Below are 25,105 nucleotides of genomic sequence, written 5' to 3' on the forward strand. Positions count from 1 at the left end.
TTGCCACAATCTAGCCATTGACCTCTTTATACACTTCAAAGGGCTGGTCGACGTCCACGATGTCTGGTTTCTCCTCTTTCTTTCCCTCCAAGTTTCTTCCCTCCATGAATCCACGAGATCGTCCCTCAGACCCTCTCCATCGTCTTCGCTTTGCCCTCGAAACGATGCCAGGCTCACGGAAATATGTATTCACGCCTGCCACCCGAGCAGAGATACTTTCTGAGCTTTATGATGCTTTCTGGGGCCCCTACTCCCACCTCTTTCTGCCTCTCTCAAATTCGAGTCTGCCAATGCATGCCACTCTTGGTCAGGTTCAGGCAGAACTCAATTTTTCAGGCGCAGGTACCGAAGAATCTGTAATACCAGGAAGACCATGCTGTCACATCTTCACAAAGGGCGAGAGCTGCTTCCGGTGCAAGTGAGAGACCTCTTATCGGTGACTTTATGTAATCTTAACGCTGACTGTGCTTAGAGATTGCGCACTGGACGACAGCTGTGTTCTTTGCTCCCGCTGTTTCCATGCATCTGACCACTCGGATCACAACGTCAGTTTCTTCGTAGCGCAACAGTCTGGTGGTTGTTGCGACTGCGGAGACGACGAAGCATGGCGCAATCCTATCAACTGTCCGTTCCACCCTCCTTTGCCAGAACCCGACAGTGCAGCCGACATATCCCAGGCAACACCAAAGGCCGTACCAAGATCAATGACAGGAGCCGATGTGCCACCAGTACAGAATTATCCAAACAGAGTCTCGTTTCCCCCTGAACTACGAGAATCTATGGGTAGGACGATAGGCTATGCGTTGGATTTCTTACTTGATACGCTCGACTATTCTCCAGAAGAAGCTTCGGTACCTAACAACGAGGCGGACCTGCGTCTACAACCGTCGGCGGATCCAATGCAGAAAGATCAATACTGTTTGGTGGTCTGGAATGACGACAAGCATTCATTTGACGAGGTAGTGAGACTAATATGCGCCAATACAAGTCGGGATCGGAAGGAGGCGTATGCAGTGGCCCATTTGATTGATGAACTTGGGCGGGAGGTTGTTGATATGAACACTAACGTAACGCGGCTACTTGAAATTGCGCGGACGTTTTCGACAATCGAAATTGGAGTAACTGTTCGGAGGGCATATGATACGTTTCGAGAACAAATAGTTGTGGTTCTTATCGAGTGGTTGGTCGATCTCACACGGAGCCGGTTGGGTGCGGACATCCTCGTGATCAGGGAGGTGATCGCATCAGAGATGTTGTCACCACGGAAAAGAGAGAATAACTTTTTTAGCTCGAGTCCACAGTTGCCCAATGTCGTTGCAGATATTCCGAATCCCTGCAGGCTGGATTGGTTATTCTTGTATCATCCGCGCCTATGGAAGAAACCGCGGCTCACTCTAAAAGAAATTTATGCGTCTCTTCTCACTCTCAGTCATCAACACAAGGTCGTCATTGGTGAGCTTTCGCCGATCGTAGTACGACGATGATCCACCGACTGATTGTGTAAATCTCGCAGCGGGACGCTTTGCCAATGTGTATCCCCGACTAGTAGACGCTTACCTTTTGGTTGACCGTGAAGCCGAAACATCTATCAAGTATTTTGCCTTACAGCTATTTACCACACCCTCTGTTGCACTCCACATTGTGAGGCATCACAATCTCGTTTCACGCCTCCTGGATATCATCACGGGTTTTTTCACGAACCAAATTCAGGACAAACGGATCGTCAATTTAGCGGCCACGCGCGCATTAGAGGCAGAACTTGATGTCGACAGTTTCCCTTTCAAGTCAAAGCGATTCATGCCAGTCTTCAGCGATCTTAGGTATTTATGCCACAATGAACCGGTGCAACGTCTGATTGCGCACCATCATATATTTATACGTGAGTTCGCCAAGGTGTGTCAGCTGTTCATGTGTGTAAATCCGAATAAACGGGCTGCGACAAATCATGTGGAGTACGAGACGGACGCCTGGATCAGCGTATTCAACGTCACCCTTTCACTGTCGCGTGTCATCAAAGTATATGGTGAAGCATTCTCGCGGGCTTCAGCTTCGGAACTTGTCACTGCCATTACGGGCATTGTTCATGAAATCCTGCTCGTCTGCACGCTTGCAAACGGTCGGCTTGATAGGGCGAAGTACTCACTGCCGTCATTTCACGAGGTTGTTTTTGGAGATGCTGCCTACACGATTATCGATTTTGATGTCCTTAACGGCTGGATCAGCTTTCACCATTCATTGCACTGGCTACTCGCAGACCTTCTTAAGCACGTCGACATCCTCTCGGAGGACTCATTAAAGCAGGTTGGTTTGGCAAGTGTCCGAGACATCTTCATGCGAAATGCAAGTGAGCAGGCAGTTCTGACTATCATTGACTTCCCCCTGAGAGGTTGGTCTTCATTGCCTCAATCATGAAGCGACATATTAACTCATTTATTACCAGTTCTTGCAATGATTGCGCAGATACGTACTGGTTTATGGGTACGCAATGGGTTCCCCATCCGTGGTCAATTACTCCACTACCGGGATTTCATGCTACGTGAATTGTGTTACGACCAGGATTTGTTCATCCTTCAAACATCGCTGATTATTCTCGATCCCAATACTGTTATCGTTACTATACTTGATCGTTTCGGCCTCCTCGGCTTCTTCCGCGGAACTGTCGTACACCCATCGTACGAAGGTTCTCAACTTTCGAGCATGGTAGAGGAATTGCTTTATATCTTCATTACCCTCTTCAGTGAGAAGGCTAGCGCTTCCAAGATGCCGCTGCGAGTTGCTGTGCGTCGAGAGATTGTCCATGCTCTCGCCATGGGCCCTTGTTCATTCACCGATCTGGTGAAGCGGGTTGCAGAGCGCATGGTGGATGATATTTGTTTCGAACGTGTTCTGAAAGAGGTCGCGCAATTCCGTCCACCGGAAAACATTGCCGATACTGGAGTGTATGAGCTCAAAGACGAAGCCTATGACGAAGTGAATCCTTTCTTCTACCACTATACGCGTAATAAGCGGGAAGATGTTGAATCCGTTCTTCGCAACCGATTGCGGAAAAAGACAGGCGTTGCTGACCCGATAATTATCCCCAAACCCCTAGGCATCGAGAATGGGCCTTTTTCCATCTTAGCTTCAGCATTCGAGTCAGAAGCATTGCTACAAGTGATGTTCTATGCAATATTCAATATCCTCGTCCTGACGGAGTCCTCTGGCACGCCTCCTCCATCTGCTGAGGCTATTCTTGATCAAGCTGTGCATCTCGTCATGCTTGCCTTAGTTGAAAGGCAATCTGTCTTCAGCTGTCTGGCTGCTGTGAAAGCTTTCGAGGATGGCAAGAACCTTATCGATGTCATCTGCGCGTTGGAACAGGATGAGAACTTCAAGCCATACAAAGCCCGCATTGGTTGGATTCTCGAGCAGATCTCGATCCACGTTCCAGAAGAAGTCCAAGCTCGCAGAAAAGTCATGGACACGTCTGCTTCTGATCTGCCGGATCCCGAGAATGCAAAGAAACGCGCAGCCAAAGCTAGACAAGAGTCAATCATGGCACAGATGAAGGCCCAACAAGCCAGCTTTGCGATCAACTTTGACGATGGAGAGGACGAGGATGAGGACGTTATGGAAGAAACACCAGAAGAACACATCTCTTATGGCACCTGCATTGTTTGTCAGGAGGACCTGGATATCAATCGAGCTTTTGGCTCTCTTGGATTTGTGCAGCCCAGTCGATTGCTTAGGAGGCATCCTGACTCTCATAGCCAATTCTTGAATGAGGTGTTGCACATGCCCCCATCAATGGATCGTTGTGACGCCACTTCTAGCATGACCTTTCCTCCAGATATACATATCCAGGAATTACCAGGGAGCTCCTCGCCGAATTTTGACTCTTTCCCGACACAGCATACTCGTTTTGGCCTACACACATCTGTCTGTGGTCATATGATGCATTTAGACTGTTTCCAAGTGTATAGTTCATCTATCAAGCAGCGACATCGAGCCCATGCCACACGGAACCACCCAGAAAACATCTTACGCAAGGAATATATTTGCCCATTGTGCAAGAGCTTGGGAAATGTGATTCTTCCTGTTTCTCGACCTTTGTCGCTAACAGCAAGCACTATACCTTTCCCTGACTGGATACGTGCCGCCGGCATAAGCATATTGAAGTCTAGACCAGATACTACCGTGGACCAACTGCAATTCAGAAATGGGACCGGGGAGTTCGTATTCTGGAGTGCGCAAGATCCCGGGTATGTGGCCGCTAATCGTCGTCCTGATAGACAGGAAAACATGGAAATGACAAAAATGGTTGATACCTTAATGACCATCTCCAAAAACATGTCATCGCAAACGCGGCATCTCCGTGAACGTCCTGAGCCAGAGCCTGGTGAACGAGGGGCGGGGATCTACCTCCCAGAAGAGCTGGTTGGTTACACTATTTCTGCTATAGAAGTAGCCGTTCGAGGTACAGAAATTCCAGGAGGGACTGTGGCCGATAGTATAACAGAGTCGCAGTCTCGGATGATTCGTGGGCTGTTAACTTGCTTAGCCAAGTTGGGTGCTGCAGAGTTTGAAGGAAGGTCAGATGGGGGTCGCGAAGGTATAAAGCAAGCCATCATCAAGAGATTACTACCAGAATGGAGCCGCACGTCGTTAACATCATTCTCGTATCCATTGCTTTTGCGCGACCCGTTCTCCGTGTTGGTCGAGACTGCCGCAGTTGCTCCAGAGATGCTCCAACATGTCATTGTCCTCACTTACTATGCATGCCTGGCTCGAACTGTCATCGGGATGGTCTATGTTCTCAACAAAACAAGAAGCTCTAATACGGTACAACTTCCTGCACGCAGTCATGTTAGCATCTTCGGTGATATTCGAATGTTCTTCATGTCTGTGGTGCGACATTCGCCGGTCTTTGAGCACACTGCGACACTAGTTTTCGAGACCTTCGGTGAAGCCAGGATAGAAAAGCTACTATATGCTTTCACGCTTCCATTCCTCCGGCGAGCTGCGATTTTGTGCCGATCTGTGGTACCATTGACGTTCACAACGCCATCATTTGGAACCCGTGATCCCTGCGAGTATAGTCGCTTATTGGCCATGCTCGGGATACCTCCTTTGTCGGATCTGCCAAACCAAGACACTCTTCAGAATGCGCTTTCAGGCTGGTGTGCCCACTATGGCCACTCTCATGCTGCATCTCAACTGAATTGCGGTGTCGTATTGGATTATCCTGCCATTTACCGAATTGCCCGCCTTCCTCTTGTGCTTGATAACCTGTTTGGTGGACGTGACAAAACTATGAAGTGTCTGAAATGTAACACCGTTCCGACTGATGCGGCAATTTGCTTGATATGTGGAGCAACATGTTGTATGCTCAGTAACTGTTGCATGGATACGGAAAGAGAATCCGGAGAATGTAATATGCACACACGAGAGTGAGTTATGAAGCTGATGCAGCCTTTAACATGATCTAATACATGTTTTGCATCGATAGGTGTGGTGGAACCATAGGAATGTACTTCGTGGTGAAGCGCTGCACTCTCTTATATCTCTACGCCAGCAACGGTACATTTTCTCCTTCCCCTTACCTTGATGTTCACGGTGAAGCGGACATTTCCATGAGGTGAGTACATTGCCTCCACTTTCATCTTTCTATGCTCAATGTAAGTTGTGGTGCGATAGGAGAGGGAGACGGCAATACATGCATCCAGCTCGCTGGGAAGATATCCGTAAAACATGGCTGACTCACGGCATTCCAACTGTTATTGCCCGGAGACTCGAAAGCACAGTCGACAGTGGTGGTTGGGAATCATTATAGAACTGTCATGTCTTGCCATTGTGTCTCCATTCACCACTGTTTGTTGTATAATAGCAATATCCGCAATCCTGTACGCAATAGTTTTATATTCGTGGACAATGATCAGATTGATTGTGTATCAACATGACCCATATGAACTGCATATTTAAGTCGCGCTAAAGTCCTCTGTATACCGAGCACTCCAACTATTTCTGGGATACTGGGACCAGACTAAAAAGTTTTGCTCAGAGGCAAAATAAACATAGTCGAACAAGCTACACTCACCTTCATTCCAGTAAGAGCGTGTCGAACAGCAGTCATGAATATTCTCTGTTTAAGCCCCGACTTGTCAGCTTCGTCATGGAGTACCCCTGAAATATCTATCGTCTCCGATGATTGAACACTGAGCCGTCGAGCCACCGCCTGCACAGAATTATCTAACCCAAAGTTAAATAAAGCCATACCATTGCATACTCTCAAACTCACTATAATCAGAAGAAGTCATGGATCGTATCATTGCTTTGGCCTCATCTGTCGAATAATTTGGTTCAATAAAGAAAAATGGAGCTAGCGACGGAACATCATGGAGATTGACGATGCGACCCTGCCCATCAGACATCAGACCCGTCAGAAGAAGAAAATAAACTGTACAGGTGAGTTCCACGGACCTGTAAGGCGCGTATCACTTCTACGATGTATTCGATACTCGTATACGGGCTGTAACGGGGAAATAGAAATGTACTATAAGCGCATATGACAACGAATGAAGTCGCCCTTCCTACCTGGAGGGGAAAGCAATTTTCACAGAATCAGAAACTCTTTTGGCGTGGATTTCAATTCCTTCGTTTGTCTGCCAGCTTCGCATGAGATGGTGTTTATTGAGATATTCCAATTTCAGCGGGTCGAGGATGTTCCGTCGATGAGTCAATGAAGGCAAGTCAAACTGTTACAGATCGTCCGTCACCAATTTCCGGCTTGAGAATATAGGAGCATTAAATTGCACCAACCTGGTCTATAAGCTCTGAGAGCGACATCAAAGTAGTGCTGTCAGGAGCTTGCAGAGAAGTACGTGAAGGCGATGCGTCGGGAGTACCGCCATTTTCATGGTGAACCCCCCAGCCCGCTAGTGCAAGCCAGTTTAATAGGGCCTCAGGCTCCCAGCCACGACGCTGGAACATGTGCAAGATCAACTCATTAGAATAGCCTCCCAGGTAGGTGAGAAATCGTGCCCACCATGAAATCAAGAACCTGCACATCGCCTTTGCGTTTCGACATTTTTGTGCCGTCTGGGTTTAATAATATTGGGAGATGAGCGAATTGGGGCGGACTGAGGTTAAGACAGGAGTATAGATCAAGATGGAGAGGGAGAGATGGAAGCCATTCCTAGAATAAGGATTAAAACACCGATGGAATGCGGAGAAGACCCATCCCAGCTTACTTCTCCCCGTAGCACATGTGTGATGCCCATTTCATGGTCATCAACAATAGAGGCGAGATGATAAGTAGGGAACAGGTCTGACTTGAGTAAAACGGGATCTGTCGGTAAAGACGCATGAGCGTCCTTCAGTATACCAAATATGATATCCGACGGCGTTTGACGTTTTGGAAGCCTATCGTCCTGTAAACAGTCATATTGAATAAGAATAAAGTATAATTCATGATGTTGTTCCTTCAACATGGGAGCATAACTCAGACTAAACCACTTACATTTAGCCTTACGATTGATTTTTCTCCAGCGCGAACACGGCGTGCGACTTCTTCTTCTGTGAGGCTTAAGCACGCTTTGTCGTAGGTTACATTTGATCCTGTGCGCGCTAGTTTCTCCCGAGTTGAGTTAAGTTTGTCAGACGAGCAAAAACAACGGTAGGCATGGCCAGACTAGATGGATAAGAGTTTAGACGCGAGAACATTATGATCGTATACAAATGAATATCCAGAAAGGTTGGTCACCAAGGGCTCTAGGGATTTCCGTGTTCCCTCATTGCAGACTAATAGTATATACAGGATGTAGTGACTTACATCGAGGAGCTTCCGAGTGTATGAGTGGTAAAGATCTAAGCGTTCAGACTATTTCGAGATAAGTGAGGACCACCGAAAGGCTGGGCACAAATTATCTCACTTGAAAGTAAGGTCCATGAGCGCCATCTTTTCCTGGACCTAAAAGGAAATTACAGTAATAACATCGGCATGGCTGGCTGACTTACCATGATCATACCCCAATCCAGCCCACTCTAATGCACTGCGAATTCCGTCCACAGACCCAGGTACATATCTGGCCTAAAGCAGGGTCATTTCGTTTCATCAAACACGAGGTCCGGATGGTCACAAACGGAATCTGTGTCTTCTATCCTTAGTATCCACTTTCCTCCCAGTTTTCGAGCGTATAGGTGGTTATATAGTGCAGTTCGTAGACCTCCCAGATGCAATGCTCCAGTTGGAGACGGAGCAAATCGTAAAAGAACCATAAGTATATATCAGTGAACAGTTATAGCAACTGTACAACTTCAAGTTGAAGACGCAGACACGGTTGCAATAGATCACTTAAAGCAGGCCTTTGTTTGGCAGAAGCTTGAGATCCAAACAAACGCCGCGGCTGCTGTGGACCGATTCGGATCTGCCATCAGATACTTCTGATGAGTCCCTGGGCCCACACTGGTATACAATGTAACACAAAGTAACATAAAAGTGGGAGAGCCTACAGCCAGCGTTCATAATTCGAACGACCATATCAATGTCGAACACCGTACGTTGGCCGCTCTATTTCGTTGATAGTGTGTGTTCTTAAAGTATGATTTAGGGCCTGCCAGAGTCTTTGCGTGCATGGAGGGAAATGGACGCCTTGCGTGATCCGCGTTGGCCGGAAACATGGGAGTCGCTTCGTTCATACTTTCAGGACAAGGGATACGATCTTTTTCGAAACAAGAGTGGTGGAGTACTCAGCGTTCCTAACGGAATAACACAGTCCCCCAGCAACGATTCTTTTGGACTATATGGAGACAGAGGAAATGACTTCACGAGCGACTTTTGTCCTGTAAGTTTTTTATCATCTCTGGCATGCTAATCTACCTTAAACGATATACTTTCTGATGAATATATCACTTAAAGCATTCACCAGTCGTCGCCGCTCGGGATAGGTATGTTTGTGACTTTATGTTACCCCGTGAAAAGAAGTGGCTATGAAATTGACGTCGCCATCACCAGACAAAATAGAGATGTCGTTATCAAGGTAGTTGCAAAGGGAAATGAAGGATTAAAAGAGCTGGAAATTTTGCAACTGCTAAACTCAGAGCCCTTAAGGTCTGACCCGTATAATGCGACGGTACCTGTTCTAGAATTCCTCAAGTATGATGGCTGGCATTTTATTGTCATGCCGTTCTATGATGACTGCAGTAGTCCTCCTTTTCGGAACATCCACGAATGCTTGGACTTTGTGGAACAAGTTTTGAGGGTGAGGTATATTATTTCGAATGCCCTACCCGTATCTGAAACTTGTCGAAGACCCTAGCATTCCTACATCGCAATCGGATAGCACATCTGGTGAGTCAGATCTCACAAGTCGCGGCCTTCCCAGAGAAAAGCAGAGAAACTGAGGCTATCACTTCGTCAGGACGTTGCATATGAGAACATGCTGATGAACCACCACGGAAATAAACCATACATTGACTTCGATTCTTCTTCCTGCGGGGTTCCTGAGCCAGTTTTTCGATCCAAATTTCCGGTGAAATACTATTTGGTGGATTTCGGGTTTTCTGTCAGGTTCTCCCCGTCGTCACCTCTTAAACCGTGCCTTGTGGCGCCGTTCCATAGTGCCCGCGACCAGCGGTCACCCGAAGAACAGAAATCGAAGAAGTTCAATCCGTTTCCTGTAGATGTTTACCAGACAGCGAGACTATTTTATGCATTGTTTGTTGTGAGAACTACTATTTTCTGGTTTTCGTCAAATTGTGGCTCAACTGACGATCGTAGAATATTGTGCCGGATGTACCAGGGTTCCTGGAACTTCTACAGGATATGTCATCATACAATCCTTCGAACCGTATCTCAATGCACGAAGCTTTAGAGCGGTCTTGCATGTTGCGCGCCAATCTCCCATACGCCACCGTCGATGATGAAGATTCAATTTTATTCAGGCCGCGGTCAATTGAGCTTCTCGCCTACTATCTCGTTCCAATGGGATTCTGGCGCATGCTACGCGACATTCTGCAAACAGGCGAGATGTGGCTAGCTTGCCAATTCGCATGGTATACAACAAAGAAATGGTCCGTGTCCTCTTGTTCGTGACGCAGTATACCTCATTCATTGGCTTTCATTAGGTTTTTGGAACGCTTCAATGGCAGAGATATCCATTTTAAGGACACCTGAACGATTAGTTTGTGCGTTTGTGGATTGCACAATCGTGCATTGCGCAGTGCTCGCGTTCCATCCTGTGCTTGTGGGCGTTGTCCGTGAATTATATAGTGCTGCTCGTTTTCTTGATTTATGTATCGTATAACAATCCCATCTGCTCTTCAACCTATTCAAAAATACAAATCGTCAGGATGCTCAACGTCATACAACTTGGGTCGCAACCTAGAATGAGTGTAAGGGCAATTTATATTTAAAGTCTCAGAGTGAAGCTAACGGTCGTCGGACCACAGGGCTTTATCACAGTCACAGAAATAAGCCATCCACGATATGGACAGATTGGTGAGATTTATTTGAGAGGTAAAACAGCACAGGTAATTATTTCATTTCTGCGTTATGCATCTATCTATGACTTATTGATTCAATGCTAGTCTGCCAACGGGTCAATTACCTATAGCGTGAGATTCAAAGATGCCAACGGGGCTGGGTACGTTATAGAGATATTATGTGACAGGCAGATGGTCAAGAACGACGAGATTCAGAGGGCCAGAGTTGTTCAACTTGGATCGAGCCCGACCTAGTGATTGAGACTAACCAGCACAATGTTATGAATACCATAAATGTACCTAAGTATATAAATTGTACGAAGCTCGAATCCCCAGTAGAATTGATCTAGGATAGAAATCCCCTGAAAGGCATGTTCTCAGCTACTTGTGAGTCGTAATCGCTAGCTCTACTCTGAATCTGAATATAAGCACACTTCCCGCTCATGCTAGGTGTACATTTTGAGGCTGATTTGATATTTAGGATAACCAGGAAAGTAAATCGGGTTGTTGAGCGGTACAAGAAGGAAACATTAGGACAGCAATATATTTCACGCATACAACACCACACAAGTGCTGCACAGTGAATAACTACGCAAACGCACAAACGCTGTGACAGACTGATCATTTAAGCGTGCTTGTCATGGATCTCTCTGCTATTCAAATGTTCCTGAAACCTAACGGAAACCAGTAAATAATGCGTGCTGTGTCGTAAAAGGAGGATGCACACCATATCTTCACTATATACCATGCGAACTGGCAAGCTAGCCACATGTCGCCTGTTTGCAGAATGTCGCGTAGCATGCGCCAGAACCCCATCGGAACGAGGGGATAGTAGTCGAGAAGATTGATAGATTGTGGCTTGGATAAATTCGAATCCTCATAATCGTCTGCGGAAGATGGGAGATTGGATCGCAACGCAGAAAATCGCTTTAAAGCTTCGTCTATTGAGATGCGGTTAGATGGATTATAGGACGACATGTCCTGTAGCAGTTCTAGGAATCCAGGTACATCGGGCAAAATATTCTATAACCGTCAGCAAAGTATGATCTTATCAACGCGTACGAAAACTGTAATATTATTTGTACTCACAATAAACCATGTGTAAAAAAGCCTTGCCGTCTGGTAAACATCCGCCGCAAAGGGGTTGAAGTGTTTCGATTTTTGTGCTTCTTGTGGCCGTTGCTCAAGGATCGAATTGAATGGCGCCACGAGGCATGACTTCAGTGGTGAGGATGGAGAGAATGTAGCAGAGCACCCGAAATCCAGGAAATAGTATTTTACAGGAAATTTAGATCGGAACACTGGCTCAGGAGCCCCACAGGCACGAGAGTTTAAGTCAAAGTATGGTATTTTCCCGTGATGATTGATCACAATATTTTCGAAAGCAACATCCTATTGAGTTGAGAACATTAGTTTTCTCGCCCTCACTCCCTCTCTAGAAAAGATTGTAGCATGTAAAATCCAACTCACCAAATGTGCTATACGGTTTCGATGAAGAAATGCTAGAGTCTACAACAAGTTTCAGAACCACGAGAAGCATTAGATATGGTATAACTCACTCTCAAAACTTGCTCGGCGAAGTCGAGACACTCGTGGATGTTTCGAAAAGGAGGCTCCTCGCATCGGTCGCAGAACGGCATCACGGCAAAATGGTAGTCCTCGCACTGAAGAAACTCGAGAACGGGCACCGTCGCGTTACACGGGTCAGACTTCAAAGGTTCTGAGTTTAGCATTTTCAAGATCTCTAGTTCGCGGCATTCTTCGTTTTCTTTTGCGACGACTTTGATAACTACGTTACGATTTTGGCTGATGAGAGTCAGGTTGACCTCAAGTTAGACAACTTGACACGGAGAAAAGAAAAGCTCAAACATACGCATCTCGAGCGGCAAATGCTTGTGCGTACTATGGGTGATAATTGTCCATCAGAAAGCATGTCATTTGAAATAGACTCGTGTGCGTAACCATGGCTCACGCGTTCAAATTGCACGTTGAAGTCGTTACCTCGATCCCCATACAACCCAAAAGAATCGCTGTTGGGTGGTGGCGGTGTTCCGTTAGGAATGCAGGAAGCGGAAGGGTTCCTGATTTGATAAAGATCGTAGCCTTTTTCCTTGAAGTATGGACGGAGAGACTCCCAAGTTTCTGACCAGTGCAGACCATTCACAACGCTCATTTCTCTCCATGTACGCAAGGACTGCGGCAAACTCTGGGTTATAGTTTGAGAACACAGATGGCGTCGAAGAAATAGAGCAGTAAACTTACGGTGTTCATCATCGATGTGGCTTCTGAAAATTGCCAGTCAACTGGCCCTTTGTTGTCCCAGAAATGTGTTGCATTGTGTATCACTGTGGGTTGGTATGAATACCAACATTTACAAAACACAGATATTCTTGCTAGGGGACCTAATGCAGCCAGGGACAGGGAGGAGGGGGGTCAATTCACTGGGATCTCTGAAATATCTGACAAACCTTCGGATTACTATCTGATCGCCAGAATCAGACCTTAAGCGAACAAATTGTCCACTGCATCTATGGCTCACGAACACGCATAATATAGTTAAACTACACGTGTTAAAAGTCAAGCTTGTTCAGGTCGGAGGTGGGGACGCCAAGCTGACAACTCACTTATACATATTCGACATTTTCCCGAGCGCGTGACAGTTTTTGAAGCTGAGAGTGTCATTATGCCCAATATTTATGCGCGACTTGGATAGCTATCGTGGTCATGCTAGAGTAATAATGTCAGGATGTGGTGCTGACACGCTGACGATTCATGGACAAGTTCCTGGCTTTGGATGTCCAACCGTAGTACTAGCAAGCCAAACAGATATGTTTTTTTATTCATGTGGATATTGTTATCCGTAGTCAGTGAATCTCGTGGTTTTCATTTTTATCATCGAGTGAAGGTGCAGTGGAAGAGCGGGAAATATGAAACATGCCAGTGGGATTGTCAGAAAAGCGTCACAGCCACAATTGTTACTCTTATCGACTGCACATTACCACAATACATTTACTGTAACAACGCCTGACAGTATTCATGTCTTCCCGCAACTCGTTCCAAAGTGCAGGGCCCTCTAGCGGCGGTCCCCCCGCCCTCTCCCTCGCCACTCTTTCAGACCCACCCGCTCGTCTCGTCGATGGCGCAGCAATGGATTACTTCCTCATCGAAGCGGTCAACGCCCTCCGAGCTTCCTCAGCCGTCGCAGCAACACGTGCAAAGGAGACAGAGCGCGCAATGACCGAAGCTGGCCTTCTCCCCACCCCGGCACCTCCACCTTCGACCAAAAACCAGAGGGAATCGACGGGGAGCACGATGGGTGGAGACAGAAGGTCAGTCGTGCTGGATGTGGAGGAGGAAGCGGTTAGAGCGCGGTTGGAGGCAATTGGGACGCATGTGGGTGCAAACTTTACGGAGCGGTGGGTGCGTTTTTGTTTCGTATCTGTTCTGGCATCGTGCTGATCAGACGTAACGAATGGCAATCGTGTCGAATATGCTGTCTTGTAGGCTGTGTCGTGACAGACCGCTGTTTGGGGAAACTCTGGACGCGATCAAGTTCATCTGCAAAGACGTTTGGACATCCTGTTGGGATAAGCAAGTCGATAATCTGCGGACAAACCACCGTGTAGGTGCCCCATCCTGCTTTCTTCCAAGCTGCATTCAGCTTCACATGGAACTGGATTTTTGACCTATAAACATCGCTACTTACGACTTAACTTTTGTTGCGGTACAGGGCGTCTATGTGCTACAGGACAACGCTTTTAAACCAATCTCACGCATCTCTTCATATGAAGGTCGGGGTGAAGCCACTAAGCAAGCCAGAGTGGTACGTTGTGCTGCTCTTCACAGTCCTTGCGTATATACCTAACCATGCTGATCTACGTCTTTCATTACCCCACGACGTTGAGTAGTACGTCGCAATGTCTGCAGGTATCATCAAAGGCGCACTATCGCGCATGGGCCTACACGGTACAGTAACACCCGAAATAACCAATCTTCCACAATGTACGTCCTGTAAAGTTTTAATGGCGGCTATATATTTTAATACGGGCTGATGTTGTATTCTTAATTTGGCACAGGTACGTTCCAAGTAAAGCTGCCAAAAAGTTCATGATTTTAGTTTTGTATTCTCGTTTTGTATTTCACGTCATTTCACTTGCGAGGTATTCTGATAGGACTACATGCGATCAGCCGTCTCTGCCGGGTCGTGCCTGATGTTTCTTCCGACGTCTTACTGAATAATTGTCTAAGAACACTTAAATAAAATTCAGTCCCACGAAAACCCAGTCATACGAGCTACAGCAAAAGATCTAAATGTGTACCAGGATGCTCAAAAGCCCATTCATTGATTCCCTCCGCTTTCAATTGAATCCACCTATGTCTATGAAGAGACACAGCTCCGAATAGGTGTTACAGTAAGTGCCGCTCACATACGGGTCATTCGTGAGTTACGCGATAGATGTCACTTGGGTAGCTGTGATCACAGTGGATGGAGCGGATGATGCCACCGAGGATGGAGCGGATGATGCCACCGAGGATGGAATGGATGATACCACAGAGGATGGAGTGGATGATACCACAGTGGACGTAACTGGACTGGGTAATGCTGAAGTCGTTGACGCCATAGTGATTCTCACTGAGGTGGTCTGTTGCACGATCGTGGATGTGGTAGTGGGTGACTCCGAGGTAGTCGTATACACATAAATTTCGCTAGCCGTGCACAACACTTCATCAATGTAGATGTTGGTGCAGTCCGCATTAATGTTGGGGTTGTTGGCAAGGAGAGTGCTGACGGGTATTCCGGCCTTTGCGGCGATGGTTGCGCAGCTGTCGAGAGACTGGACGACGTAGGTTGTCTGACAGTCTTGGCCGGCAATACCGAGACAAAGGTCCTTGAAGGATTACCATGTCAGATTGATTGATTGGCAAAACAACAAAGGAAAAGGAAAGACAAGCACGTCTCATCCCTTCAAAATACAAGCCAGGATTTTTTGAGCGAAGATTTATGAACTTACCTCGCCAACGAACAAGTTGCTGCAGAAGGAGTTGATGACACCTGCGTTCACAGTCGCGAGCTGATACCTGAAGAAAAAAAGGTGTGTGTATTTAGTTTCAACAGAAGAATACGCGCAACGACTTTGGTGGAGCTACTCACGTAGACACGTTCTGTGCAGCGGAGATGCTATTGCAGTCCTCGTCAGGCTGGACTATGTAAAAGCGGTCACAGTTGGATTGGGCAGTGACTAGGAAGGTATCAAAGAGGTAAGTCAGATGAATATATTTTACTCAAATTATGATACGGAGATAAGCTTACCGACTGAAGCAGCGAAGAGGACTGCGAACGTGACGACGGATTTCCTAGGAATGAACATCTTGAGGGCGGAAGAAGACAAAAATAAGATGTTATAAAGGTAAGTGTCAAAAACGGACGTCTGGCTGGAGACTGGTGTATGGAGGGCAACAAAGTGCGGGTTTTTATACCACCTCCAGAAGCTGTGTGGACAAGGTGAGAGAGTGAATTTTGACAGGTGAGTCAGTGTTACGTCCAAGGCACTTACTGCAACTCCTACGCAGTCATAATGGCGACTGCGCCTCAACGTTCGGCACGTAAACGGATGAGAGAGCAGGTCCAAGACCGGACGAGGCGTCTCGGTGATCATGTGTTAGGTTTTATTCCTGTATCGGCCTGAGCTCGCCTTAGGACGGGGATGGAATGGAAATATTGCGATGATATTCAAATGAGGGGGGACCAGCCATGTCCGTTGGTTATACTGGTCACGGTAGAATAATGGGCCCCGCCATACAGAGAAAAGGAGGGCTGTTTTTGCGAAGTAGAGACCAGGGAAAGCGTGATCATCAGCATACATCATGATGCTGAGGCGTTCAAAATAAATGCCCGTGAGCGCTAAAACGAGTGCATCAATGACAGAAGAGCCCGGGGACTGTATTGAAGCTGTGGGACGACATGATGACAGGCACTGACTGACACTGAAGATGTCTTTGACAGGCATCAAATTCGTTTCCACGGACTTCGTTACCCTTCCGAACAACAATAAACTGATATGTTGTACGTGTAAAAGCTATGTTGAAAAGGTTTTTGGATATATGCTATGAGATGATAAAGCTTACGAATGACATCAACTGGAGAGATATATACCCGCGTAGTAGGATCACACTGGCATGATCAGAAATCAGTTTACATTTTTAACGTTTATGAGTTTCAGGACAATTGCTTGAGAGAATGGGCACTACCCACACCGAAAAGCTTGCAGGGAATGAATACCTGACGTCAAAAACGAAGTACGATCCGTTTGATGATTAGTACCGATCCGACGAGGAACACCAGTAGTCATGAATACGAGAGATGTTCCACTCAACTCAGTTCATCGAGACCTTTGAAATTTGATTAGTTACACAGCCTAGAAGCACAGACTCGAATTACGGTCGGATCTGAGTAGAAATCGCGACAACGCAGCTTTAACAAAGATTTGAACTCTCCCAAGGAGTGCTATCCGGAGATCGAGTGACACTGTATAATGTGTACCCGATCATCATTTTGCGTAAGTAAACAAAGAGTACAACTTTTTTTTTTTCAGCCTTGCTATGAATAGACGCCCAGCGCGATCAGCATAATGTGCAAGATACACTTAGACCAAAAACCAATAATACTACAGCAAAGGTATCTTCATTGAAACGTTGTCGCTCGTGATGATCCTAATCTCCTATCAAAATCAAGTGCCATCCCAGTGTCCCGGCTTCATATCGACATCACTTGATGCATGACCTACATGAACGCTGTCATGGTCCATGGCGTAATCAACATCATGAGAAACATTGATTCCAAGGCTAGGCAGTTTCGAACTTGAACTCGATTCGTCCGTAGTATTGGCTTGAGAGTTTTGGAATGTAGATAGTGGGATGCTGTTCTGCATTGTCCTCCGTTTGTCAACGTTTATGGTCGGAAGTGTGGAAGTAACAGCTGTCATGTTCTCAAACGATCGACCTGAAGTGATGCGGATGATGATGAGGTTAAAAGACACGCCTACGATTTGAACAATCTGAGAAAAAAAGAGTCAGCATTGAATAAATGAAGCTTAGCAGGAAATTTATTTACACTATCCGAGATTACATAGCTGGCATTGTTGCTGGCCGCATAAGTACATACATAGATGAGAACGGAAACAGCATACAAAGCGGCAGATTCGACGACGATGCGAATAACGTGTTTCAAATGCGAGCCTCGATGGGAGCTAGTGCTGGCCGCCATGCTTGCTGTCTGCCTATCGACAGACCATATACGATATACTATCAAAGCTAAAATGCAAAGCCATGAGAAACAAGACACACAAGATGCGCAGAGCTAGAAAGATGACTCACATGTAGTTATGAAATTCACACCCAGGGTTGTGCCGAGTAGAGAATCTACGTACGGCTCCGCTTGGCTTACATTCAGGAGGGCGCTAGTGTCAAGCGTTGAGAAAGTGATCTGGATGATGAGATGAGTCGTGATAAGGAGTAAACGGGGCATACTTACAATTACTACAACGCCACATGAGAAGCTAGCAAGCCAAATCATGAACGAGGGAATGATAATTTTCCAGTTTCTGCCATATACAAGGTAACAGCGATAGATCTATCATGGAGGATATCCATTCGTTGAAGTAGTATTAACGCGTGCACGGAAATAAACCCTACTTACCAACATGGCATCACCAATCAACGTTTGAAACCCATAACACACGGCCTGCTCATCAGGCTTCGATTAGAATTGCGGGCGGGAGAGAAAAGGTGTAAGTGTACCTTCATGACATTTACCCAGTAGGAGATATTTTCAAACTCTGCTGTAGCTCCACCCTGGCCAGTGTAGTAGACGAAGGCTACGAGATTATGGCGAAGACCAAAGGCGACATCAAGAGTAGCAAAAGTACATAGTAAGAGGGTGACTACGAGCATAGGCCAGTTGACCGTGTTCCTCGACTTGAAGGCATGGTTTGAGTCGGACCACAAGAGGGCGCGCAGACATTGCACGAGAGTGACGAGATAAATGCCATACAATATGCATTCCATGAAGAGGGCCACAACCTGAGCGGTGGTGACTGGAAAATTGTTTGCCATGTTGCGAGAGACAGACAGATTCGTGATACCCAGCGAGACCTAGGGATGTGACTACGTCAAGTGTTGAACTTGGCAACGGATTTATAGCTGTTAGCTTGGAGCGATGTAGCTGAATCTGCTATGGGTAGCGGTGTTGATGCATTGATGAGCGACGAGCGCTGATGCCTAGATAAAACCCCATCATGATGACAGACGAACTTCACGTTCGCAATCCTTCTATGCTGATTGGCTTTCATGTCTTTGTATTATTGTCGACAGAAATATTCCTGTGACTGTACTGACTGACATGCAGAACTGATGTACATGTTACGACTCGCGTTGTATCTGGTAAAGCAAGTATTTGGTCGGGGTTTCAAACTCACAATGTTGTGTCGGTTGTTCTATCACCATCGCAGACAAGCGCATGATGAATTGTTGTGATGATGGTCGTTCCGGTTAGAATGAAAGCAAAAGGACGACTACACAGATGCAGCTATAGTCACCCTACATGGCTATATATGCGCATACAAGACTCCCTACCAGAGCTCGTCACTGTTCCATCCATCACCCAGGACGTTTTCGTCATTAACACCCATAAATTAGCTTTCGAACTCCTCGATAAACGTGCCAACACCTCAGATCTCGTAGTAGACTCTGAGGTGATACGTGGCAACCAGGCCTTCTTTATAAGTAGGTAAGAGAACGGAACCAGGATTTTTCTGATGGTATATAGGGGTGCACGGGCCACCCGTACTTACACGCCTTCCTTTCTAGACGCTTCGTGTCGGCTTGTCTTCTCACTCGACACTCTCTGTCCAACACAAGAACAATCGGCATCTGTTTTTGCCACCACGCTCTTCCACACATGCGTGCACAAGCCTGTTGACGCGGGATAGTCGCATTCTGGATACAAGTTTCTTGAAGTCATTCGACAGGTCATAGGCATGAATGTCGTCAGCATCATTTATGGCCCTGAATCTATTGTCCAAGGTGAAAATAGAGGCAGTGAACGTCTGACTGTCGGCTTGTCGAAACAAGACATGGAAAAGTACATACATGACGCAGACGAGGCGCATGCCCTTTTTGCTAAAGCACTTGTTTCAATTGCTTACATAGTAGACTAGATACCATGGTGTAAGTCTTCGAGTCCCTCCATTTTAAGCCTGTAGCATCTAACATAGATCAATATTAATCAAGTAAAATTCGTTCCCGAGTCTACGCCTTTCGTGTCATTCAAAAAAGAGGCTAGACAAGCTCGAGAAAATTTAGTCAAATTGACTATGTTTCCTTATTCCAAAGTCCGGGAAAGGATCGTAAGGAATCTTCCGTATAGCCCATCTGCATTTACTGGTATATCTTCTTTGGAGGTTATGGGTCTTCCACAGATCTCCTACGTGGATCACTGTTTCACGACTACTCCTGACCCCACCCCCGAAGACGAGGAATCTATAGCATGGACTGCTATGAGTGCCTACACTGGCGGATCTGATACGGTATGCACATTTTTTCCAACTTGGTGTCCAGACTACATTACCAACGAACGGCAAAAATAAACAAATAAACAGACTATCGCAGCCATCAAGACTGCCTTTCACGCAGCGTCTCTCCATCTAGAAGCTCAAGCGCTCGCTCAATCAGAACTAGACCAAATCGTGGGACAAGAGCGTATGCCAGAGATGAACGACCGTCCTAACTTGCCTTACGTGACGGCCTTTGTTAACGAATGTATGAGATTGATACCTGTTGTTCCCATCGGTAATAAATCATCTACCCAACTACCCAAACCATCATTCAGAGTTCCTATCAAGCTTGCCGTGAGATCCACAGCCATTCCTCGCAGGGCGATGGAAGACGAGACGATTGGCGAGTACTTTATTCCGAAGGGCGTTACTATCTTTCCAAACCTCAGATAAGGAAGATCAATATATCTGAGAGCGTAGTTTGTAACTTGTTTTGACCTTCTGGCATATTGTCATTAGTAACATGCTCCGCGATCCCGACATATATGAATCACCCTTATCCTTCGATCCCGCTCGTTTCCTTCCCGAAACAGGCACCCCAACCCATCCAGACATTAAAGGCCGGTCTGGGCTCGCCATTGGCTCTCTCTCATACGGATTCAGCAGGAGGATATGCCCTGATATGCATTTGGCGGATTCTGGCGTATGGCTCTATGTGTCTACACTTCTTTGGGCATTTCAAGTCTCGATGGTAGACGATGATGGTAGTATCGTCAAGGATAAAGCAGCAAAGTGGGAATCTGTACAGTTTTCTAGCGGGGCTATCCAGTGCGTACCTTTCCTTGACTATTTATAGTTGCTGAATATTGAGATGCCTTAGGTATCCTCTTCCGTTCAAGGTGAAGCTTGTATCGAGATCGAGTGCTGTGGAAAATCTGCTCAGGAATGCATGAGGTGATCTGGGGGACACGAGACACGGTTACACACGATGTGATCAATCTGCACTTCCCCCTCCCTCTCAAACGGACATTGTGATAAAACTACTATCATTCGCAGCATCGATTACAAGAGAAGCGTTAAATTCAGGTAGGGACATGCCAAGAGATTAACGTACTAAAGTCTTGCCATTTCCATAGCCCCCGCCTGTTTACGATGGTGGTCAGCAAGACAGACATGCTCACTTTTCATCAGTAGAAAATGCAAAGCAATTCACCAGTGCTAACAATGATACGTTGCCTCACCTGTCCGCCATCATAGCGATGCTAGCAGGCGCGCCCGCGAACATCCTGCACACGCATGAACTTGAAACCTTGAACGCCTAGCCTCGCGCTAGTTACAAGTTGTAACCGGAAGTCAAGGAGATCACCACTGCCCATGATGAGCATCGCACTTCTGGCTGAGAGCATCGATTGTGCCAGTACTACACCGACTAACTTCTGGCACGACTTCGACTCTTCCCTGTTAGTAATCAAGCCCGCGTCCCCCGACGCACTCGCGCTAGGACGCAAAAGACTTTACATCGTCGTCGCCGCCACCCTGTGAGCAAATTTTCCAACAACAGCAAGAGCGCCAACTCTCTAAAACCGAATAGTCTTGTGGCCTCAAGCTTCATGTGATATTTTAAATCAAAGGTTGTGTTTTCACAGTTATCCAGAGAGCATGCTTGGTGATGCAGCTCATTTTATGACGTAGTACAAGCATAGTATATAAATTATCTGCCAATGAACGCCCAGTATCAACTCCAAGTATTGCATAGTATGGGATATATGTCAGCTTCATCACTCAATCTTCCGTCGAGCTTTCAGATGGGAGTGGTTCGATGATTGTGACTTCAGATATTCGGAAGGTTGACCTCGTAAACGTAGGCAGAGTTTCATGATCGCGGGATCCATTGTCCTCGCTTTCTGAGAAATGCTTTGGCTCGTCATCTGCGACTGGGTTGGCTATCCGACGGCGACACTCTTGACATTCCTGTCGAAAGCGTAGTGAAGAAGATAAAGCTCCATTCCTGTGAGGTGCCTCAAAGATTGTTGTTGAGACTTGAAGCTGATCCGTGTCACGGCTCAACACCAGTCGAGCATTTAAAGTAGCCATCATGCAGTTAGCATATCTACAAATTCCATCAGTGTGAGCGCGGTGATAAAATAGACACCTTACAATTTAGAAAGTGAATAAAATCTGGAATATTAACAAAAAGTCAGCAAGAACTTGGTTGAAGAAATTGAAGACAGTCGTACATTAGAAAATGATAATAAGCGGATAGTTTTACGGCCATTATCAACTCTACCAATGTGGCTACACTGGTAACCATTCCAGTCTCGATGGTCAGTTTAATAAGCTTGGTGAGGAGCGATTTTGTCTTCTTGAATTCCGAAGCGGATTTGTTTCTAAAAAGCTAGAGATCATAGAACAACATCACAAGGAAAGAATATCAGGGATGTACTAACCAGTCTGGTTGTTTGCACGGTGATAATCACATCACACACAAGACTGCCGCCTAGCCACAACTAGTGTTGTGAAAATGTTCCTTGTCAGAATGGCGTATCATTAAGACACCTTGGCACATACATAGCTACCCCAGGCTGTTGGGGTTCCACCCAGAGAGTCTGTCGGAAGGCTGTATATCTGTAGAAAACATTGTCATCGACAGCCTTCACAAGAGGCACTTACTACACCTACGATGGCGCTGCCAATGGCCTCATATATTACCATTATGCATTGAAGTAACGATATCTAAAAACTTCATTATGCAAGAGATAAGGTAATTATTATGCATTGGCTCACCGTCATGACCACGCAGGGTACAATAAGCGACTTGCTAATGACCCAAAGTCTCCAGCAAAAAAAGCCGTGTACCATAGAAGATACTAGCCCCACTGTTCAGAAAACAGATTCAAGTAGTAGAGGAACGACATACTCAAACCTGTTAGAGCTGAAAGGCCCACAAAGGACCATACAGGCTCCACTGTTGGAGAATAGCCTCCACAAGAGAAAGGGTAAACCTGTAAATCCGCGAATGGATAGATGGAACATGAAACACATGAACGAGACAATCCATCGATAAATCCGACAAGAGTAAACGCGAAACTCAATGTTTCCAGAAGGAGGATCACACAGACTAGAGAACTCTATCAAAGGGTCCTACTTTGGAACATATTTGGGAGGCAGAACCTACCAAAGCATTTCATCGCCTTTGTATCACTGGGGAATCTTGTTTGATATATGACTGCAGCACGGAAATTTTATAAATAGCGATATAACGAAGGGATGGTGCCCTTACAACCCTGAACGACAAGGATTCCAAAAAAAAGAAAGCTGAACCCATAGCCGAGGCCCTGACACCAGCCCAGTTAGTTCCACCAGACTGGATGGGGGGTCTCAAATTACCCACAACAAACGTGTCCCTACATTGCATCCAGGAAGTACTTCAAACAAGCAAAATAAGCCAAGGAACGTACGGTGTCGGAGAAGACTGTGAGGTATCTCGAATATATACAGTGGTATAGGCTGAAGTGTAGAAATACCAAAGGTTAGATGGTTGGGATAGGTTATCAATTTCTGGTTCAATTGCACTAAAACTACAAAAAGTGAGCACGGTAACACGTTGTGTGTAAGGTAAGGGCATATACTTACTTATTGGTACAAAGCAATGCCACTCCTGAAACATCCATTGTAAGCTCAGGCGGCTTTGGGGGAGTAGCGATATAGCAAAGCACTTTTCAAATGTATTTGAATCACATTTTATACTACCTGAACCAACGGCAGTACATTAGACTCCGAGCCATTGATATGCTGTGCTTGTTGCTGGAATCAGAAGGACCCAACAGATAGTCGTAAGTTCAAGATGCGGCATGCTAGTGATCTAGTACACATAGCTTTGCGTAAAAAGGCATTGCCTCGTGCTGAAAAAAAGTGACTCAGCGCCTAGTGGGTAACCGAGGGGATTACAACGAAGATATTCGCTACTACCACCGGATTGAAGGCCAACGATAGCATCTGTGAACGAACCACGCAACATGCGTTCAAAAATATTGAGTCTTCCTTTGAATCTTGAATTAGAAGTGGAGACTAAAGTTACGGTACGGGACAGAAGGGTGCGGGAATTGCAACTACCGCCACCATCGCAAGGAGTTCGGACAGACCAAAAAAGAGTCTGATATTGATGAAACGGTCGGGCCAACAGATTATCATGATGACAGGAAGCCTAAGACCTGATGTTGATTCAATCATGCCAGCGTCAGTGAAGCCATGACAGGACACCGCCTAAGTTAAATTTACACTCCATAGCCACCGCTATCTAATCAACTCCCCATCGCAGTTACAGTCTGAGTGACTCCCTCAACACTCCTTTCAATTGTATGGCCCACGAGCTATCTTTCGCAACGAGCTCACGGTCGGAGACACAACCAACGCACCCGCTATATCATTCACACTCTGTAGACAATGGTTTGGTCAAAAAAGACCTTCTCCACATCCATGTAAGTATCCTGGTAGATAGTGGTTATATTGACCCACCCCCAACACATGTCTCCCAGCGCATCTTTCAAGGTCGCACAATGGACAAAACAGCACGGACCTCAGGCTGTCTTCTTGCTGCGTAGAGGTTGAGATGTTTACGTTGTCATAGGCCGTCATCAGGTGTGTTTTGTACCCTTGCGTCCTATTTACCATATCATGCTTAGGCTCAGGGACGACATGAAGTTTTCAATTACGGGTTTGGACAGAGGTGGGCTTTTTCTTGTCTTTTATTGATTTTCAGGACCCCTCGTGTCTTACGAAATTTCTAACGCGCGCATTTCCACTCGTGTCTTCTCCCGTCAACACGGGATGCCCAGGCCATGACTTCGCTATCCATCGCTCGCCACTGCACATTTCCTCTGGGCTTTCCATGTTTCCGAGGACTTGAAGGAGAAGAATGATACGATTGATACGATGAAGTTCACGGATAGTAATTTCCAGAGGTGGTGGACATCTCAACCACTATGTTCATCAAAGACGTGGCTTGAGAAGCTTTCCAATGCAACCTGATAGCGGAAGTAGTTGCAGGCATTTGACGAAGGTCGATGACAATATTCCTGATAGAGCGATAGCTG

General features: G+C 46.2%; 9 protein-coding genes across 9 annotated transcripts; 5 read left to right on the top strand and 4 right to left on the bottom strand.

Annotated features, from left to right (window-relative positions):
- Window positions 1-59: 59 nt before the first annotated feature.
- SERLADRAFT_418423 (uncharacterized protein) lies at window positions 60-5,944 on the top strand (the record flags this gene model as incomplete). The annotated part of the gene is made up of 6 exons (XM_007323719.1): window positions 60-342; window positions 562-1,452; window positions 1,514-2,386; window positions 2,441-5,429; window positions 5,489-5,617; window positions 5,677-5,944. 6 exons carry the CDS (start codon window positions 60-62, stop codon window positions 5,810-5,812), a joined length of 5,301 nt encoding a protein of 1,766 aa, XP_007323781.1.
- Window positions 5,879-8,302, bottom strand: SERLADRAFT_453600 (uncharacterized protein; the record flags this gene model as incomplete). The annotated part of the gene is made up of 13 exons (XM_007323720.1): window positions 5,879-6,022; window positions 6,077-6,228; window positions 6,278-6,395; window positions 6,460-6,508; window positions 6,574-6,734; window positions 6,799-6,960; window positions 7,025-7,174; window positions 7,230-7,409; window positions 7,499-7,669; window positions 7,811-7,858; window positions 7,911-7,948; window positions 7,996-8,068; window positions 8,122-8,302. 13 exons carry the CDS (start codon window positions 8,254-8,256, stop codon window positions 5,915-5,917), a joined length of 1,545 nt encoding a protein of 514 aa, XP_007323782.1.
- Window positions 8,303-8,522: 220 nt separating this feature from the next.
- Window positions 8,523-10,251, top strand: SERLADRAFT_418425 (uncharacterized protein; the record flags this gene model as incomplete). Its single annotated transcript, XM_007323721.1, has 8 exons — window positions 8,523-8,534; window positions 8,589-8,822; window positions 8,897-8,925; window positions 8,993-9,239; window positions 9,290-9,328; window positions 9,399-9,701; window positions 9,758-10,050; window positions 10,105-10,251. The coding sequence occupies 8 exons, from the start codon at window positions 8,523-8,525 to the stop codon at window positions 10,151-10,153; spliced, it is 1,206 nt and encodes a 401-aa protein (XP_007323783.1).
- A 755-nt stretch (window positions 10,252-11,006) lies between these two features.
- Window positions 11,007-13,143, bottom strand: SERLADRAFT_418426 (uncharacterized protein; the record flags this gene model as incomplete). Its single annotated transcript, XM_007323722.1, has 9 exons — window positions 11,007-11,135; window positions 11,189-11,484; window positions 11,551-11,853; window positions 11,932-11,970; window positions 12,021-12,267; window positions 12,335-12,363; window positions 12,434-12,667; window positions 12,724-12,806; window positions 13,086-13,143. 9 exons carry the CDS (start codon window positions 13,141-13,143, stop codon window positions 11,087-11,089), a joined length of 1,338 nt encoding a protein of 445 aa, XP_007323784.1.
- Window positions 13,144-13,444: 301 nt separating this feature from the next.
- SERLADRAFT_479316 (uncharacterized protein) lies at window positions 13,445-15,324 on the top strand (the record flags this gene model as incomplete). Its single annotated transcript, XM_007323723.1, has 5 exons — window positions 13,445-13,877; window positions 13,966-14,083; window positions 14,192-14,284; window positions 14,370-14,463; window positions 14,538-15,324. The coding sequence occupies 5 exons, from the start codon at window positions 13,498-13,500 to the stop codon at window positions 14,570-14,572; spliced, it is 720 nt and encodes a 239-aa protein (XP_007323785.1).
- Window positions 15,325-17,652: 2,328 nt separating this feature from the next.
- SERLADRAFT_479321 (uncharacterized protein) lies at window positions 17,653-18,835 on the bottom strand (the record flags this gene model as incomplete). The annotated part of the gene is given in 8 exon segments (XM_007323724.1): window positions 17,653-17,772; window positions 17,836-17,944; window positions 17,993-18,091; window positions 18,158-18,202; window positions 18,259-18,545; window positions 18,632-18,636; window positions 18,650-18,670; window positions 18,694-18,835. Coding segments are annotated over 5 exon segments (639 nt in total), but the record flags the coding sequence as incomplete, so codon positions are not given.
- Window positions 18,836-18,966: 131 nt separating this feature from the next.
- On the top strand, window positions 18,967-19,689 carry SERLADRAFT_479327 (uncharacterized protein; the record flags this gene model as incomplete). The annotated part of the gene is made up of 2 exons (XM_007323725.1): window positions 18,967-19,246; window positions 19,327-19,689. The coding sequence occupies 2 exons, from the start codon at window positions 18,993-18,995 to the stop codon at window positions 19,436-19,438; spliced, it is 366 nt and encodes a 121-aa protein (XP_007323787.1).
- Window positions 19,690-19,752: 63 nt separating this feature from the next.
- Window positions 19,753-21,118, top strand: SERLADRAFT_418430 (uncharacterized protein; the record flags this gene model as incomplete). Its single annotated transcript, XM_007323726.1, has 4 exons — window positions 19,753-20,045; window positions 20,118-20,419; window positions 20,532-20,840; window positions 20,893-21,118. 4 exons carry the CDS (start codon window positions 19,833-19,835, stop codon window positions 20,963-20,965), a joined length of 897 nt encoding a protein of 298 aa, XP_007323788.1.
- Window positions 21,119-21,650: 532 nt separating this feature from the next.
- On the bottom strand, window positions 21,651-23,932 carry SERLADRAFT_418431 (uncharacterized protein; the record flags this gene model as incomplete). The annotated part of the gene is made up of 11 exons (XM_007323727.1): window positions 21,651-22,122; window positions 22,170-22,190; window positions 22,250-22,407; window positions 22,460-22,519; window positions 22,581-22,637; window positions 22,683-22,745; window positions 22,797-22,888; window positions 22,930-23,014; window positions 23,293-23,416; window positions 23,471-23,590; window positions 23,646-23,932. The coding sequence occupies 11 exons, from the start codon at window positions 23,681-23,683 to the stop codon at window positions 21,795-21,797; spliced, it is 1,146 nt and encodes a 381-aa protein (XP_007323789.1).
- Between the last annotated feature and the right edge of the window lie 1,173 nt (window positions 23,933-25,105).

The sequence above is a fragment of the Serpula lacrymans genome (assembly GCF_000218685.1).
Source record: "Serpula lacrymans var. lacrymans S7.9 unplaced genomic scaffold SERLAscaffold_16, whole genome shotgun sequence".
NCBI lineage: Eukaryota > Fungi > Basidiomycota > Agaricomycetes > Boletales > Serpulaceae > Serpula > Serpula lacrymans.